Genomic DNA, 18,579 nt, shown 5'->3' with positions numbered 1-18,579 from the left:
GAATCAAATTTCAGTATTTCAGAAAATAAACACATACACGTACACCCTTCCTGAAGGTCCCCATGCTATTGACAAGGAGGGAGGCTGGGTTGGGGAGGAAGAACTGGAGATAAGAAACCCTCTTGCAGCCTGGCCTGGCCTGGAGCTCAGACATGGCAAGCCTCAGAGTAGGGGAAAGATTTTCCTCCACATTCAAAACTCCACAGAATCAGGACCTAGCAGGTAGAGCTATCTTCCCAGGAAGTACAGCACAGGCACTGGGTTGGACCTCATCTTTACATTTTGACTAAATCTGATTGGGCTTCCCTGGTAGCTCAGTCAGTAAAGAAACTGCATGTAATGCAGGAAACCCAGGTTTGATCCCTGGGACAGGAAGATCCCCTTGAGAAGGAAACAGCAACCCACTCCAGTATTCTTGCCCAGGAAATCCCATGGACAGAGGAGCTTGGTGGGCTGCAGTCCATGGACTCGTAAAGAGTCAGGCATGACTGAGTGACTAACAGTTTGGACCTCATCTTCACACTCTGACTAAATCTGATTGCCTTTTAAAACCTTCCTACACCAACAACCCCCAAGTCCCTAACCTACTTGCTAACACAGAAAATCCCTTTAATTAGCATGCACACTTTGTAATACGGGTATACACAATATAGATTGGTTTCCCTTTGAGAATCTTTGAAGAGGTGGTGGCAGTTTCCTAGTACAGGGAGCAGAATGCATGGAAGCTTGAGGTTCAGTTCAGTTCAGTTCAGTCGCTCAGTCATGTCCGACTCTGCGACCCCATGAATCCCAGCACGCCAGGCCTCCCTGTCCATCACCAACTCCCGGATTTCACTCAGATTCATGTCCATCGAGTCAGTGATGCCATCCAGCCATCTCATCCTCTGTCGTCCCCTTCTCCTCCTGCCCCCAATCCCTCCCAGCATCAGAGTCTTTTCCAATGAGTCAACTCTTCACATGAGGTGGCCAAAGTACTGGAGTTTCAGCTTTAGCATCATTCCTTCCAAAGAAATCCCAGGGCTGATCTCCTTCAGAATGGACTGGCTGGATCTCCTTGCAGTCCACGGGACTCTCAAGAGTCTTCTCCAACACCACAGTTCAAAAGCATCAATTCTTCAGTGCTCAGCCTTAGCTTGAGGTTAGGTCAGCACAGGTTACAGGTGAAGGAGTCAGAGGTGGAGAGGGAGCTCTTTGACTTGAGTTGAATCTATTTTTGTGCACTGGGGCAGGATTTGCAGAATTTGTTGTTGGAGGTATTTTTGTCCTAGAGCTGAAAATATAGCTAACCGTGTGTTTCTTAAACAACTGTTTAACAAAATCAGTTATCAGAGCTGGAAAAGATTATAAACTCTAATTAAGGACTTTGGTTCTCAGGCATTAATCCTGGCCTTACTCATGCTTGGGATTCATACTGAGCAAATGATTTTTAGTAGACAGCAGAAAGTGAAATTTGCTAGATGATGTTTCTCTTAACACTCAGAAGTTTTTATAAATGTCATATATATTGGAGAAAAAACTTCAGAGCATACAACTGGTGTTTTGAGGACACTGGGAAAGACCCAGTTCTGGATTTGCTTCCCTGATATTAAGGGCTTACCTGGTAGCTCCTGCCTGTAATGCTGGAGACCTGGGTTCTATCCCTGGGTCAGGAAGATCTCCTGGAGAAGGAAATGGCAACCCACTCCAGTATTCTTGTCTGGAAAACCCCATGAATGGAGAAGCCTGGCGGGCTACAGTCCATGGGGTCACAAAGAGTTGGACACGACTGAACGACTACCATATTAAGATGTGAATTATTTTGGGGCTCTGAGGCTGACCACAGTCATACAGAAGGAAGCTAAAGCTAAGAAAACTGACTTAATAAAACAATTTTTTAGATGGTACAGTGCTACTCTATATCATAATTATATAGCATTAGATGACACTGCTTATTTTTAAGCAAACCTGAAAATACACATCTCCTGCATTGGCAGGCGGGTTCTTTACCACTAGCACCACCTGGGAAGCCAAGTTTAAGAGACATGTATAGAAATTAAATTCAAAATCTGATACTTCTCTAAAACTTTGTAATAGAAGTCATTTACATGCTCCGCTTCCCACTATGAATTGTGATGCGATGGGACAAAAGCAGATAACAGGCATGAGAAATTAGAATTCTTTGGGATAAATATATTTTAAATTTCCAAGGTATCATGCAGATTCTTCAGCCATGAGACAGATTTCCATTTTTAAATCAGAATGGGACTCTCATAACAGGTTATTTGACTATTTGTAGCAACTAGCCCTTTTCACATGTATTTAAATCAGTCTGGCAATAAATATTATCCCAAGATTATTTTAGGACAAAACATCCCGCTTAGAGTTCAGCCGTGGGAAATGTGGAAGGTAGCCACATCTGGAAGCATGCACATGCGGTATGGAAAGAAATTCTGAACACTGCAGGCGGGAGGGGTAGAAAGGCAGGGGGAGCGCCAAGGGCACTTGGAGGCCAAAGTGAGAAAACAGAGGGCTGGTCCCTCGTCAGTCTCAGGGTTGGTTTTTTTTTTTTTTTTTTTTCCATCTACTTGCGGATCTTGGTGCCAGGAGCAGAACTTAAAATCACAAAACTTTATAGAGTTTTCCTTTGGCATCTAAAAGAATCTGTTTGACTTCTCATCTCCATCTCTGTTCTTTCTATCACATGTTTTCCCTTTGAGAATCTTTATATCAACCCACATGCCTCAAAGAGGCTCTTCAACCACCTGGAAAAATATGCTTTTCTAACTTTCTGGAAAGGGCTTTAAGCTGCAACTGGGGACCGGAATAATTGACTCTTACTCCTCCCAGTGCCTTTCAGCTTTATTTAACTGATCAGGGAGTAGGAAACACTGCCCATAAACGCTGGACACTAACACGACTGAAAAGATAGAATTCAGAGTTACAAAGTCTCTGCTTCATCTTGACAGGCCGTGCTAGTTTTATGACAACCCTTTTACGGTGAATTTGAGCCTGGAAAACCACCACTCTGATGAATCCAAGCCAGTTCCTTTGCAATAGTTTCTTCAGCTTGATAACTGCCTTGATTCTTTATCATACCCATAAAACCCCAGATATTATGTTAGAGCAAGATAAAGAGTAAAACTTTCTTTAAATGAACAGATTCTTAACCAGTTCTATACCCGTTCATCCTTGTCTTCCTTACACCTCCATTTTTCACTAACCAGAGGTATCTGCTCACTTTTAAAAATAATTTTGACCAATACATGAATAGATGATGTAATTTCTCATTTAAATGCTTTCTTTTCTGCAATCACCCTCTGTGTTTTTTGTTGTTGTTGTTTTGTCTTTTAACTTTCCTGAGGCTTTCAATGGCTAAGTCGAAGATCTCTTGGTAAATGTCACATTGCACTTGAAACTATGTGGGCTATTTTCAAATATGTTTTGATATTGATTTCTAACATAATCCCACAGTGATAAGAGAACAGACTCTGTATGAAATTTCTGCACCTTGTTTTATATCCCTGGATATGTTCCAGTGTTTGCTGGTTTATAGTCTATGGGAAGTTAAACAAAATTTGTATCCTGCTGTTGTGTGAAAATTCTATAAATTATCTTAACTATGCTGAATTGGCCTACAGTGCTTTCCAGGTCTACTATATCCTTCTGCTTTTATGCATATTCATTCTATAAATTTTTGAGAGTTTGACACTGAAACTCCAACTAAAAATCTTAATTTATCTACTTTAAAAAATAATTGTAGTATATAGTGGAACTATATGTAACTTTGTTCTGCATTTTCCAGAAAGTGAAAGTGAAACTCGCTCAGTTGTATCCAACTCTTTGCCACCCCATGGACTATACAGTCCATGGCATTCTCCAGGCCAGAATACTGGAGTGGGTAGCCTTTCTCTTCTCCAGGGGATCTTCCCAACCCAGGGATCGAACCCAGGTCTCCCACATTGCAGGCAGATTCTTTACCAGTTGAGCCACTCCAAGTCTCTTGTAAATGTGTTACCATACCTTCATAATTTAAAAAATAAAAAGAGAAAGAAAAAAATAGCTTTTTCGAGAAAGGGTGTTATAAGTATGTGGGTCCTGGTAGGAAGGAAAATGCAATGAATTCCACCTCATCAAGACCTCCTGAAGAACCACATCATGGGCCAAAGTTGGCTCAAAAAACACAGTAAAGGGACATCCCAGGGGGTGCTCTCAATATCTGAACATGGAGTGAGAAACATTCGGAGAGACCTCATCAAGTAGCAGGCTTGGGTTTTGATATCTAGTTCTTTCACCTGCCTCAGAACACATTCAAGTAGAAAGTCTTAAAAAAAAAAAATCCCCTTTCTAAAGCATTGACTTCATAACCATTATATATAGATTATATAGGCTTGTGTTTAATCTTGGTCTCTATAAGTGCTATTTAACTACTTATTTGGGGGGAAAAAGATATCCTTAGCCTCAATATTTTGGCTAGAAATTGGGCGTCCACATAGAATTCATCCTCTTTGGTTGATTTTAGCAAAAATAGGGGACTTCCTATGGGCAAATATGAAATAAGTAGCTAAAGGGATCTTCTCAGATCTCAGTGCCATACAGTAAAATTTAGGGAAGCACATTTTGCTTTCTTTTACTGGCCTAACAACTCACTTTCAATGTCTGGTGAAGGAAAACAAACAAACACCTTGAGTGCTCATTTCCTAAACATTTCTTTACCGACTAAGGTCCATTAGCAATTCCAGCAGGCTCGTCATTAATATATTCTGATAAATGACCTAAGTTGATTTTTCATACCTGGACAGAAAAGATCCAGAAACACAGTGAAAAGAAGATTATGGATATAGGTGACTTCAGGCATATGGGACGGAATCAATCAAGAATTAATCAAACCACATGCCTGGGTCAAAAAAGACACACATCCTAGATAACTGATCTTTGACAAAAATGATCCAGATAACTTCTCAGCTTCCCACCGAGCCTGAGTCCAACAACGGCTTATGTGTTCTCTTGTCACACAGATGCAGCCAGCTGGCTGCAGGACTGGGGAATCTCTAGAGTTTATGACTCCCTTTGGGAACCTCTTGAATCCTCCTTTCATTCAACAAGGTGCCCTTTAAAAAAATTACTTCTCTACACACAATATGCTCTGCCAAAAGATGAGTAATTTATTTCCCTGCAGTGTGTAATGTCTTGGCCGACGTGATGCCATTTCAGATGTGAATGGGTTTAAAGGTGGTACATCTCTTTACTTTGGCGCCAACCCGCCGTGTGTGTTGTCCATGTAATTATGGCCCAGCTTAACTATCAGGAGGTTCCTACTCCATAATTTTACTTAATTTTCTGAGTTTGCCAACAGGATTAAAATATATTTTTATTTTAAAATGATAAATAGGTTTCTATAGATGATTTTTGCTAGAAAAGGGTAAGAGCAAATTTCCACTTCACTAGATGTACATTTACTAAATTTCTTTAAACGGACATATTCACTTCCTAGAACTTTTGAAATAAAACATTGAAAAGGCAGTAATTTGTTTTATTTTTTTACTCATGCTTTCTCACCTGATGTGCTTTTCTATGCTCACATATGCTATGTTGTAAATATTACACTGTAGGAGTCAAACTGATCTTGGGAAAGTCATGAACTCTTGTAAACCTGTTTCTTCATCTATAAAATGGGGAGAATATCCTTTTTCTTGGGTACCTACTTTTCATATTTGCTGCAAGAATTACACAATAGATCACAGATGTTATGTGAAAGTGCTTTGTAAACCACAGCACACTATGCAAATATTCTTTCTGTTGCTCTGGGTATTTTAATCTTACCCAGCTAATTAATGGCAAATGTGATCTCTGAGTAGATTGATGATACCCTTCTGCGTTTGCCATGGTAGCCTCTATTTGCAGAACCATATGCTGCACGGTATACATACAGAAGATGGACTGATTATGCCTGAGACTATTAATCAATATTGTTTCATATGCATGGAAAAGGAAAACTGATAATTAAGCTCTCAGTATGGGGCTACGTTTTAAATCCTGTTAAACGTGTCAGGAGAGTTAAACTTCCCTATGTACTGGAGAAACCTAATCTAATGTTGCTGTTGTTCAGTCACTAAGTCATGTTTGACTGTTTGTGACCCCATGGACTACAGCACGCCAGGCAGCACTGTCTCCCGGAGTTTGCTCAAATTCATGTCCATTGAGTTGGTGATGCTATCTGACCATCTCATACTCTGCTACCCTCTTCTCCTTTTGCCTTTGATTTTTCCCAGCATCAGGGTCTTTTCCAGTGAGTTAACTCTTTGCATCAGGTGGCCAAAGACTGGAGCTTCATCTTCAGCATCAGCCCTTCCAATGAATATTCAGGACTGATTTCCTTTAGGATTGATTGGTTTGATGCCTGTGCAGCCAAGGGACTCTTAAGAGTCTTCCACACACAATTAGAAAGCATCAGTTCTTTGGTGCTCAGCCTTCTTTACGGTCCAACACTCACATGCATTCATGACTACTAGAAAAACCATAGCTTTGACTATGTAGACCTTTGTCAGCAAAACGATGTCTTTGCTTTTTAATACGCTATTTAGGTTTGTCATAGCCTTCCTTTCAAGGAGCAAGCATCTTTTCATTTCATGCCTGTAGTCACCGTCTACAGTGATTTTTGGAGCCCAAGAAAAGAAAATCTGTCACTGTTTCCACTCTTTCCCCTTCTATTTGCCATGAAGTGATGGGACTGGATGGAACTGGATCTGTTTTTTCACTGTTGAGTTTTAAGCCAGCTTTTTCACTTAGTGTCAAATACTTTTGTACAGTAATGAAAAAATATACAGTCTGAGACACTATCATTTGTAAAATAAGCAGCAATGTGCACAGGCTGCATCTCAAAGCAATAACTGAATCTTGCAAGTACATCAATATCACCAAAGGATATATTATAGATGCCCAAGAGGACTCTGGCCAAGATCCTCTCAGAAACCAGAGAATTGCCTTTTACTTCTTTAGGATGAATTGCATTATACTTCTTGACATATAGGCTAATGTTCTCAGGCATGTGAATTATGATGTATTTTAGTCAAACATCTGTTCTCTTTTGAATAGCAATTTGTATACTATGTGATTTTCTCAAGTTGTATTCTTTAGAATAAATTAAAATGTCGAATAAAATGCTTTGCTACTCTCACCCTAGGAAAGCAGCAAAGATAGAAAAAAGAGTTAGAAACATAATTGTGCCATATTAAGAGAAGGTATATTTATCTAGTCATCTTAGAATAAAAAATGCAATGAAATATTTAGTATATAACTTAAATGAAGTAGGTAAGAGAAACAGAACAAAGCAATATATGGTGGGAAAGCAGTTAATAGTAAACCTGGTTTCAGCCTGGATTCAGGTGACTTCATTTGCTTATTCAAGTAGGTAAAATTTTAGGTAGAGCTGCACAGATTATAATAATTTTATGATATCCAGTTAACATGATTTTTTGCAACTAAACTGTGCAATTACAAATGTATCTTAAAAAATTCAGAAAAAATAAAGATAGTATTGAAAATAAAAATAAAACATCTAAAATAAAAATACACATATAAAGCTTTAATACATAAGCTACACAAATATGAATATTGACATAATTATACATGTATATGTCTTTGTACATACACACATATACACATGTATTTCTAAGAATCCTGAGAGATAAATGGATTTTTAACATCTTTGAACCAAATTTTTAAAGACATACACAAAAATGAAAAGAAATCTGCTAGCAAAAGCTATTCCTCTGATACACGTGACCTGGTATCACTACTCAAACACATCTGTCCTCCCTGACAGACCTCACCTCTGTAACACTCAAGAGTGACTTGTGATCTTGCCGGTTTTAAGATGCTCAACTATAAGCTAAATCTGAGAAAATTAAAATTTACTTTTTGGGGCTTCCCTGTGGCTCAGAGGGTAAAGCATCTGCCTGCAATGGGGGAGACCCAGGTTCGATCCCTGGGTCGGGAAGATCCCCTGGAGAAGGAAATGGCAGCCCACTCCAGTACTCTTGCCTGGAGAATCCCATGGACAGTCACTTGAGGAGCCTGGTAGGCGACAGCCCGTGGAGTTGCAAAGAGTTGGACACGACTGAGTGACTTCACTTTGGCATAATTTTAGGTTTCAGAATATTACATTATTAATCTTTGGCCATTGCTAATTCTTGCAGTTCCAGGCTTCAAATCATTACAATACTGTATTAACATGAAGCTTTCTTATCCTAATCAGTGCAGAGAAGAAAGAATTTAATGACCAAACCAATGGTAAGTGTTTTGTTACTAGCACACCTGCAAATTCTCTTGACTCTGCTCACGTATCTCAGGCTCCTCCATTCCCATCACAGTCTAAAACACTGAACCGTCTTACCTTACTTGGATCATTGCCACGGCTTCTCATCTACAGACACTACATGGCTGCTGTAATCCATTCTCCACATTATGTCCAGCTTCACCTTTACAAAATGTGTATCTGATCATATCAGTCCACAGGCCTCAAACCTTTCAAGAACTTCTAAATGCTCTTACACAGATCAAAATACAGAGCCTTTACCTTCCTTCTGTATCACCCCCACTGCTCTGTCACTCTCCTGCTCTTTCTTGGTTGGTTATATGATCTTTCTTTTAATGCCTTGAGTATATGCTATAATCACCAATTACAGCAATTGTTTTGCACAAGAAATGCCCTCTATCTGAAATAGTTTTCACCCAACTCCTACCCCCACCTCTCATCTAGTTAATTCCTACTGATCCTTCAGCTCTCAGTTTAGGCATCATATCTTGTGTCACATGCTTTCAACACCACCATGTATATTGTACAGGGTGACATATTTGATTAACATCAGTCTCTCCTAGGGCTTTCCTTGTGGCTCAGCTGGTAAAGAATCCACCTGCAATGCAGGAGATCTGGGTTCAAATCCTGAGTTGGGAAGATCCCCTGGAGAAGAGAAAGGCTACCCACTCAGTATTCAGTCTCTCTTACTATAATATAAGCTCCATGAGACCCGGGGGCAAGTTTTATTTTGGGGGGGTTTGAATAAAGAATATCAGAAAGACATCGACACAACATAGTTTGCTTAAGTTCACCCTGAGTTCATTATGTATTCATGGAATTTTTTTCTTTAAACTGTCTAAATTCCACATGCTTCTTTTAATAAATCATACACTTTTAATAACCACCAAGCCTCTCACAGAAGGTTCCAAAAATGACGCAAATAAAAACCATTAAATGACTTTCCATAGTGTCTGAAGAAGCTGTTGTACAAGTCTGGCCAGTAAGCAATTGTTAGATTCATGTGCTCTGTATCATTGCCTTTTAATTTAAATTTTCTTTTTAGAAGGTGTTTTTAATATCACTGAATGTGCAGAAATCTGTTCTGAATTTATATCATTTAAAATCAGCCCTAAAAGTCAGTGATTTATGAAGAACACTGACTCGATGATGGTTTACAACATTTTTCCCTCCTGAGAGGAGACCTATGCTGGGAAAAATAAAACATCCTGAGTCTTATTAATGGAAACAGAGCTGAACAGACAACTGTAACTATTGCAGATTACTGAAAACTGCCAGGAAATTCTAAAAGCAAAAACAAGGTTGGGCTGGCAGATTAATGTCCCTTTCATGTACAATCCTGAAATATAAAACCATGGAATTTTCTAATGTTAATGGATATTTCTGTCAATATTTGTCTAGGCACTTTTATGTTGTATATTATAGAAGAGATTAAACAAGAGGAACACTCACTTTACAAAGTTGGATCCCAGTGCAGATGTATTCATATGCTACCTATTCAGTTTCCAACTTCTGGAGGTGCACTTGAGGCTTATTATTTTATTTACTAACGATAATGAGCCCACAAAGTTCCTCTGTCAAAGGAGAATGAATCTGAATAAAATTTGCTCAACTAATTAATTCATATTTATGCCGGAGGAGTCTCGGATTGAATTTAGGCCATCCCCCAAGCTCCTCCCTTCTTCATCTACCAATGCAGTGATTGATTTATCAAGTAGTTACTGAGCAGCTTTTAAGTGACAGGTTTTTAAAACAACAAGAGCTCATGAACTAGTTGGAAATTGAGGAAGATAAGCAAAACAGATACATAGGATACAAAGCTGTAAAAACTCTTCTGTAGATAAATACAGATGTTTCTTAGAACATAGCTGCTGGGAGCATTTGCTCAGGCATCTCACCTGTGAGAAGCACAGACCTGATTTCCACACTTTCCTTCCCAGCTCAGATTCATTCAGCTTTAGTCAGCGATTCCTTCCCCACAAACCTTCAAGTGCATGACCAGTAGCTTTAGGTAAGCCAGTAGTAATGCCCTGCTCTAAAAGATGCCAAACTTGGTCATCTCATTCCTACTGGTCTGTGGACTTCATTGTGCTTCCAACATTAGGGAGTTTTAACAACAATACAGGGTATATCAATGTCTTACAGAATGTTACTGAATCTTGAAGAAAACACTTCATATTCACTTAAGGTTCAAAACTAAATTCATCCTAAAAGGGAACCTTCCTAATAGTGTTGGTGGGAATGTAAGTTTCTACAGACATTATGGAAAACAGTATGGATGTTCCTCAGAAAACTAAAAAACAGAATTATCATATGATCTAGCAACCCCACTCCTGGGCATATACTTAGACAAAACTATAACTTAAAAAAGATACATGCACCCCTATGTTCATAGCAGTACTATTCACAGTAGCTAAAACATGTGAACAACCTAAATGTCTATGGACAGAAGATATGGTACATATAAACACTGGAATACTGCTCAGCCATACAAAAGAATGAAATAATGCTATTTGCTGCAATATGGATGCAATAGAGATTATCACACCAAGTGAAGTCAGAAAGAGAAAGACAAATAACACACGATGTCACTTACATGTGAATCTAAAATATGGCACAAATGAAATGGTCTATAAAACAAGCAGACTCACAGACGCAGAGATCAGACTTCTAGTTGCCAGTGGGGAAAGCGGAGAGAGAGGGAGAGGGGTGGACTGGAAGTTTGGAGTTATTAGATTCAAACTATTACATTCAGAATGGATAAGCAACAAGGTCATACTACATAGCACAGGGAACTATACCCAATCTCTTGGGATAAACTATAATGGAAAAGAATATATTTTTAAAAAGATTGTATATATGTGTATAACTGAGTCAATTTGCTGTATAGCAGAGATTGGCACAACATTGTAAATCAACTATACTTTAATAAAAATGGTTTAAAAAGTTAAATTCACTCTAGAGTACACTAGGTTTTGTGTTATGGACTTACAAGCGTTACAGGGAACTCCTTGAAAGAAACCTTGTGTTTCTAAACAGAACAGGCCATTTATTAGATTGTTGAGTTGACTGCCATATCTTAGGGGAAAAAAATAAGCATTTCTGAACTAGATTGTTGGTATTTATATTTAGAGCCAAGGAATCAACGTGAATTTTTCTGACCCTGACAGAGTCCAAAGATTTTTCTGGCCAAGAATGCTACACTCACATGGTTCCATGAAGAGCATCAACACTCAGCAAAACGATGAAGAAGCCACAAAGCCTCTGTGCCTCCCTTTCACTTCCCATTGGACCCCTCTCATATTGACTCATGAACAAGATATATATACCGAGCACCTACTATCTTCCAGGCATAGTTTTAGGTGCTTGGTAAATACAACATTGAAAACAAATAAACTAACATTCCACCTCTTCACTTCATTCAAGGCCATTTTCATGAGCACCCACTCTGTGCCTGGAACTGTGCTCAGCACTCAGAATAGTGACTTAGAAACGCAGCATGGCGTCTGTTCAAAACTGAAGCTGTCTGCACATACGTTCAAATATGAAAGAGAAAACGGTGCGGGTACCATTTATCTTGGGCTTCCCAGGTGGCATTAGAGGTAAAGAACCCACCTGCCAATGCAGGAGACATAAGAGATGTGGGTTCCATGCCTGGATGGGGAAGATCCCCAGATGAGGGCATGGCAACCCACTTCAGTATTCTTCCCTGGAGAATCTCATGGACAGAGGAGCCTGGTGGGCTACAGTCCATAGGGTTTCAGAGTTGGACACGACTGAAGCGACTTAGTAGGCATGCACCAGTTATCTTACCTTGTAACGAGTTGAAGATGGAGAAGAGGTACATGAAGGGGACATTCAAAGGTCCCCAGGCAAAGAAAGCAAACCCCCACGTCATGCCCAGGAGAAACGTCAGGCTGACCACGCTACGCAGGTTCCGGAGAACCTCCTCACGCAGCGTCCGGCTGCTTCTCTTGCCGTTCCTCCCACAGATCTGCGCCATCACCACAATGAACATGGCGACGTTCAGGAAAAACATGAGTCCGAAATACCCAGCACAGGTCACGTAAAATACGACAGGATCCTGTATCCAACAGCTTAAAGGAGAAGAGACAGAAAGAGAGAGATTAATAACACGCCCTGTTTACCTAAGAGGCTTACTTTGGGATTCTGCCTACTCTACAGGTGGGCCTTCCTCAAATGCCCCTCAAATCCCTTTAGGAAGTCATTTCATTTGGGGAGGGGGCTCAGTTTCTTCCTTGATGTTTACATAAGTTTTTTGTTTTTGTTTTTGCTTTCTTTTGGATAGTCATTATCTTAACACTTAGTTATTTAAGTCAACAATTAAGAAAACAAGGTAGCCTCTTAAACTCTGACTTGGTGTGAAGACATTATCGTTTGGCTCCCTCTAAACCACATCTATCCCCTTTCTCTTATGGGCCTCCACTCCAGAGGATGGGACAGTTTCTCAATTTCCTTTGTTATTTAAATGGTGGCCATGTGGACTTTCTGGAGAAAGAAATGGCAACCCACTCCAGCAGTTTTGCCTGGAGAAACCCATGGACAGAGGAGCCTGAGGGGCTACAGTCTATGAGATCACAAACAGCCAGACACCACTGAGTGACTGAGCATATGTGGACTTTGTTCTACAAAATGATAAGGTAGCAGAGTCCACTAAGGGATCTTAAGAGAGGTATTCCTGACAGTCTGACTGGCAAAGCCCTTATTTCTTATTTCTGCTTTGAACATGAATGCGAGCTCTGTGGCTGTAGTCATCATCTCCTATCCAGGAAAGGAAGACCAAGAGAGCTATAGGATTGCTGGTCCTAACATTTTCAGCCCAAAATTAATGCTGGTTGTTGCCTTCTTCCAAGTTTCTTATTATGTGAAAAGAGTAATACTTACTTATTTAAGACATACATAATTGTGGATTCCATTATTAGGAACAAAATACTTCCTAATAATATAATTGGTCTAATTGAGGCACAACCTTATTGTATAACTCTGTTATTCTCATGCTGAAGCTTCTAATGCACAAATAAAAAGCTTACATCATAACATCCTTGTGAGATGAGGAAAGATACACTTGCTATTCAGAATGACATACATCTGAAAATAGATGGAAGTACTTTTAAAGGGTACTAAAAGTAAAATTAAAATACTGCAATTTACAGATGCCCCAGTACCTAATTAATACTATGCAAGTTCTTAGGTACCAAAAATATTTAGATGAATTATTTAAGACAATTAATCTTCAAATTCTAAAGCATATGGTCATCATTTTGGTAGGTTGTGTCTACCATGGTATAACTTGACCACTGCAAAGGCAAAAGCTGTCTTGAACATCTTTGAGTCCTATAACCTAACCAGATTCCTGGCATATAGTAAATTCTCAATTAATGAGAGCTGTCCATGGCACAATAGCTTACTGAATCATACTTTAAAGGCCTATAAAAGTTGACTCACATACTTTTTATATTCCCTTATTTAGAACTTGTTCACTGACTTGTACCTTTAATATAGCTTATTTTAAAGGTCCCCAAGTGATATGGCTTGTCCCTGGAGCTAATCTTACTTTCTATATGGAAGTCCCCCTAGAATCTGAAATTCCTGGCCTGGATCCTTTACTTCCCACTAGCTCTCTTGGGGGCTTTTGAATGTTACTTTGGAAACATAAAAGGGAAGACCAGGAGGAAAGGAACAGGACTGTATACTGACTGGATATAAAAGTGATATCCATCCATGAAATGAGCACAGAAATGTGGCGTCACAGTCAGGAGTAAGCTCTTCATTCATTCAGTAATTCAGTCAACCCACAAATAATACTCAGTACTTATTATGTGCTACATAAAATACAAGAAAACTAACTGCCAAAACCGAACAGTTTAAAAATCTTAGCCTCAATAATCTCACAGTCTGAAGGGAATTTTTCAAATTATTCAAGATCCATTCTCTCCACTTTCACACAATAATCATACTGTTACTGAATCCCTCACTGTCTGATGCTGCTACTTAACTCTCTGGAAGATGCATGTGGTTTAACGAGGTGGAAGTATTAGGAAATCTCCTCAAAGAGACAGGATCTTCTAAGTCCAGAAGAGAGAATCTTAGGCTTCTTCTGAACTCCGGATGAGAAGAGCACAACATTCATAAAAGCAGCTCACACAGTTCAGGGCTTTCAACTGAATTCATGTATGATATAGCAGAGGCCTTGGCAAAGACACATAAATACAACTTAACCTTCCAAAATAAGAAGCTCACTATTGGCATGAAAACTCACACTAAACTTCAGGAAATGAAGCATATAATACTCATCACAAATTAATTCCCAACAAACTTTTGTTACTTACAATTCATCACCTTGTTCTTTTCCATAACTGTCTTTTCCATAGACTTCATTTTGCTTTCTGCTTGCTAGAACAATGGATACAACTAAGACAGGCACACCTGTTATAACAAAACCATGACAGAAACAACTTTTCTGAAACATCTGAAATTGCTTTATAAGACTGAAAATGGCAAGGGGAAAAAAAGAAAGTAAACACTCCATATTATAAAATCAAATGTCTTAGAACTGGCAGCTTGGTTGAAAACAACAATAAAATCCCCTTTGTGGTATGAAACATCCAACTCTAATTAGAAACAATCTAAATCTTAAGTATTCTGTTTGCTTGCTGGTACCCACTAGAGTATAAGGACCTGCCCTATACTGAACACAGCACCAGAAAATGTAGTTTCATGAATGACACCTGTTAGACTGACCGAGTTCAGGTTGGAAAGAAAGTGCAGCTTCATTCTACCCCTTTCTATAGAAAGAAACGTCTTCAGAATAAGTTGAGGGGAAACAATGGGGGCAGAAAGTCTTTACAGTCATCTCTTTTCTCTCATGAGAATCTATATAGATTTGCATGTATATATCAGTAGGAAAATGCTACCCCACCTGAATTCCCTGAAAGGTGCCTTCACTGCCTCCTAAGGAGGTACTGAACACCTTGCAAATGTCTCATTTTCCCCTTGCCATCTGAAAAAGAGATTTGTGATAAAGCTTGAAAATGCCTGCCCCAATACAGAACCCAGATAAAAGAAGGAGCCTGATTGGAAGACTGTAAACAGGCTAACATAGCCGTCTGTGTGGGGCTGAGGAATCATGGTAAGAAGTTCAAAGCAAGAATTCTGTCAGTATTCTGGTTGCACTCACAAAAATAACCTTTTCGCTCAGGTTTCCAAGACATGGGCATGTGTCTAGGGGCAAGAATAGTTAAGAGTCTGAGCTGGCCTTTCTATTTTGAAATATAATGGAAATCCACCACTGTCTGCCAGCTGCTTCTTCAGACTTGGGTGGGCTGGCTCTGGACACAGGAAATAAGTTGGTGGTGACTCAAGAGCTAAGGCTTTTTTTTCTTTCCCCTTTGATCGTGACTTTTGTGAGGACTGTGGAACAGTTTTAAAAACACCCCTGCCTTCGGTTATGTATATCAAAGGCATATCACTCACAATCTTGAAGTTTCTTTTAGCAGTCCTATTCTTTCAAAATAGGATTTTCCTATGAGAACCTAGTGATTTCCAGGACAGGGGGAAAAAAAAAAATGCAGGAGGCTTACCCCAGCCAACGATGCAGAATTTTAGGATGTACCGGCGAATGTAAGTGTTAAATACTTTCACCAGAGCAATGTACATGTGAATCGCTTCTAGTCCCATCCAGGTAAAGGTAGCTAGAAGGAAGAAGTGCAGCAAGGCTGCGATGGCCGTGCAAAGTCCATCCACATGAAATGAGGTGATCCACCCGTCCAGGAGGAAGACGAGATTCAGAAACAGCAGGGCTGTGCTGAGGTTCATCAGGATTTTGGAGGGATAATCCCTTCGTAATTTTCTTTAGGAAAAAAAGGAGGAGCAATAGAAAGATATATGAGAATGATATTGTAAATAAATCTTTTAAGCACAGGCAGTTAATTCACATCTTATACAGCTCTGCAATAACCTAGATACTACCATCTTTGACTTCACTGGTGGCTCAGATGGTAAAACATCTGCCTACAATGTGGGAGACCCAGGTTCAGTCCCTGGGTTGGGAAGATTTCCTGGAGAAGGAAATGGCAACCCACTCCAGTATTCTTGCCTGGAGAATCCCATGGATGGAGGAGCCTGGCAGGCTACAGTCCATGGGGTCGCAAAAAGTCAGACACGACTGAGTGACTTCACTCACTCACTCACTCCACTGGGAGGAGGGCCAAAGATATAGGAGTACCAGGCAAATTATAAAGATTTTTTTTTAAAACTACTAATCTAATTTCAAAACTGTTTCCAAATTTTCTAATTGGTTACAACAGATTGATTTTTTTTTAATCCAGGAAAAATTCTAGATTCATTAGAAAAAATATTTTTGTTAAAAACCAATTTCCCTAAAACTTGTTGAAATTTATTGATTTCTAATGAGGTCAGGGTCCTTTTTTAAAAAGACTTCCTGTTTCAAAGCCAATTTTATAAGATTTATTTTGCTTTCATCTTTTTTTCACCTTGTATTTTCACAAAAATGTTTTTATCTTTTACCGTAAAAAGCAATTCATACAATTGTTATTTACTTAAATACTAATTATCTTAACAGGCTTAAATACATTTTATCAATAGAAATATAGCAACTATAAATTAAGATTCTAAAGCTGGGAAACTCATGTTGCATGATACATCTCATGAGAAATCTGAACATTAAAACTGAATCCTACATGATTCACAGGGTGTATACATGTTTTTTAAAAGCTGAGACAATTCTCATATTCATGTTTTGCAACAGTCCGCTCTGGATTTGGCAGATAGTGAAAAAAAAAACTTACTCAAAAGCAACATATGTCAGGAGGGTAGCTGCTGAAAAGATGGCAGATATTCCACACCCAATATAGGTAATGAAGGTGAGGATTTTAGTGTTTTTCGCATCCAACTGTGAGGCAGTTCCTTGAAGGTCCTACCGAAAACATGAGAAACAGCTGTAATAATCTCTTTTCATGAGAATGCTGTTTTGTTCTAGTAGAAGCTTCATGACAACACTTAGAATCGCAACTCAATCTTAGGGGCTAACAACAACAGTGTAAATCAATACAGGTGAATCTCATTTTAAGTGTTTGCCTTTATTGCACTTCACAGACACTGCATTCTTTTTACAAATTGAACGTTTGTGGCAACTCTGAATTAAGACCTTTTCCCAACATTTGCTCACTTTGGGCCTCTGTGTTGCACTTTGGTAATTCTCATCACATTTAAAACTTGTTTGGTTCATTGTTATTATATTTGCTATGGTGACCTGTGATCAGTGATCGATGTCACTGCTTGATAAACTGAAGCTTAGACGATGGTGACCAATTTCTAGCAATAACATATTTTAAAGTAAAGTATCTATATATTTTTTTTCCTTTTAGAGATAATGACATTGCACATTCACAGGCTACAGTATTGTACAAACGTAACTTTTATATGTACTGGGAAACCCCAAAATTTGTATGACTCATTTTATCTTGATATTTGCTTTATTGCAGTGGTCTGGAACTGAACCCACAAAAATATCTCCGAGGTATGCGTGTACTGAAATTTCCACTTATTGCACTCTTGTGGATCACTCCATGAAATAAAAATGAAGCATTATTGAGAGAATTGTACATGGTTTTTTATCATTACCTATTACCCAAGCTCTTTGCACATCAGTATAACTTGAAGAGCAAAACCACTGGTTCCCCTAACAAAAACTGGAAAGGAGGTCATTGTCTTGCATTATAAATAACCAGACCCTTCCTACCATTTGCAGAGCTGGGGTCCCAAGCACAAATGGAGGCCACTGTGGCCCATGTGTCCAAGCCCTCAGGTGGGCCTGATTTCTTTGCTTGGTAGGGTGGGACTCATCCGAGACAGCCAGAGGCTGGCTGGCACGTGGCTGCCCAGTTCTAAGAATAGTGCTGAGGCTCTTACTGTAGTCATTGCAAAGTTTGGTACATATATGGTCTTTCCTTTTCTGTTGTCATAAATGAGAAGCCACCAAGAGTTTTCTTTTTGGTGGAGAGGGTATCATAGTTTTTTCATTTTTACACACTTGAAAAGTTGTTACTTAAAAGTGTTAGGGGTTGGACTTCCCTGGTGGTGCAGTGGATAAGAATCTGCCTGCCAATGCAGAGGACACAGGTTCAATCCCTGGTCCAGGAAAATTCCACATGCGGAGGGGAACTAAAGCCTGTGTACCACAACTACTAAGCCTCTAGAGCTGATGCTCTGCAACAAGAGAAGCCACCAAAGTCAGAAGTCTGCCA

The 18,579-nt window shown here is 39.3% G+C and overlaps 1 protein-coding gene across 10 annotated transcripts in view; it reads right to left on the bottom strand.

The window, feature by feature from the left end:
* Positions 1 to 18,579, bottom strand: part of ADGRG6 (adhesion G protein-coupled receptor G6) — a 153,088-nt gene that overhangs the window by 13,232 nt on the left and 121,277 nt on the right. For all 10 annotated transcript variants that reach the window (XM_069598568.1, XM_069598562.1, XM_069598569.1 and 7 more), the window contains 4 exons: positions 17,122 to 17,249; positions 15,895 to 16,163; positions 14,644 to 14,740; positions 12,107 to 12,390 (listed from right to left, as the gene is read on the bottom strand). In XM_069598568.1, the coding sequence (XP_069454669.1) occupies positions 12,107 to 12,390; positions 14,644 to 14,740; positions 15,895 to 16,163; positions 17,122 to 17,249 (778 nt within the window). The remainder of the gene's footprint in view (positions 1 to 12,106; positions 12,391 to 14,643; positions 14,741 to 15,894; positions 16,164 to 17,121; positions 17,250 to 18,579) is intronic.

This window comes from Ovis canadensis, chromosome 8, assembly GCF_042477335.2.
Source record: "Ovis canadensis isolate MfBH-ARS-UI-01 breed Bighorn chromosome 8, ARS-UI_OviCan_v2, whole genome shotgun sequence".
Lineage (NCBI taxonomy): Eukaryota > Metazoa > Chordata > Mammalia > Artiodactyla > Bovidae > Ovis > Ovis canadensis.
This window is presented reverse-complemented; position numbering and strand designations above follow the sequence as displayed.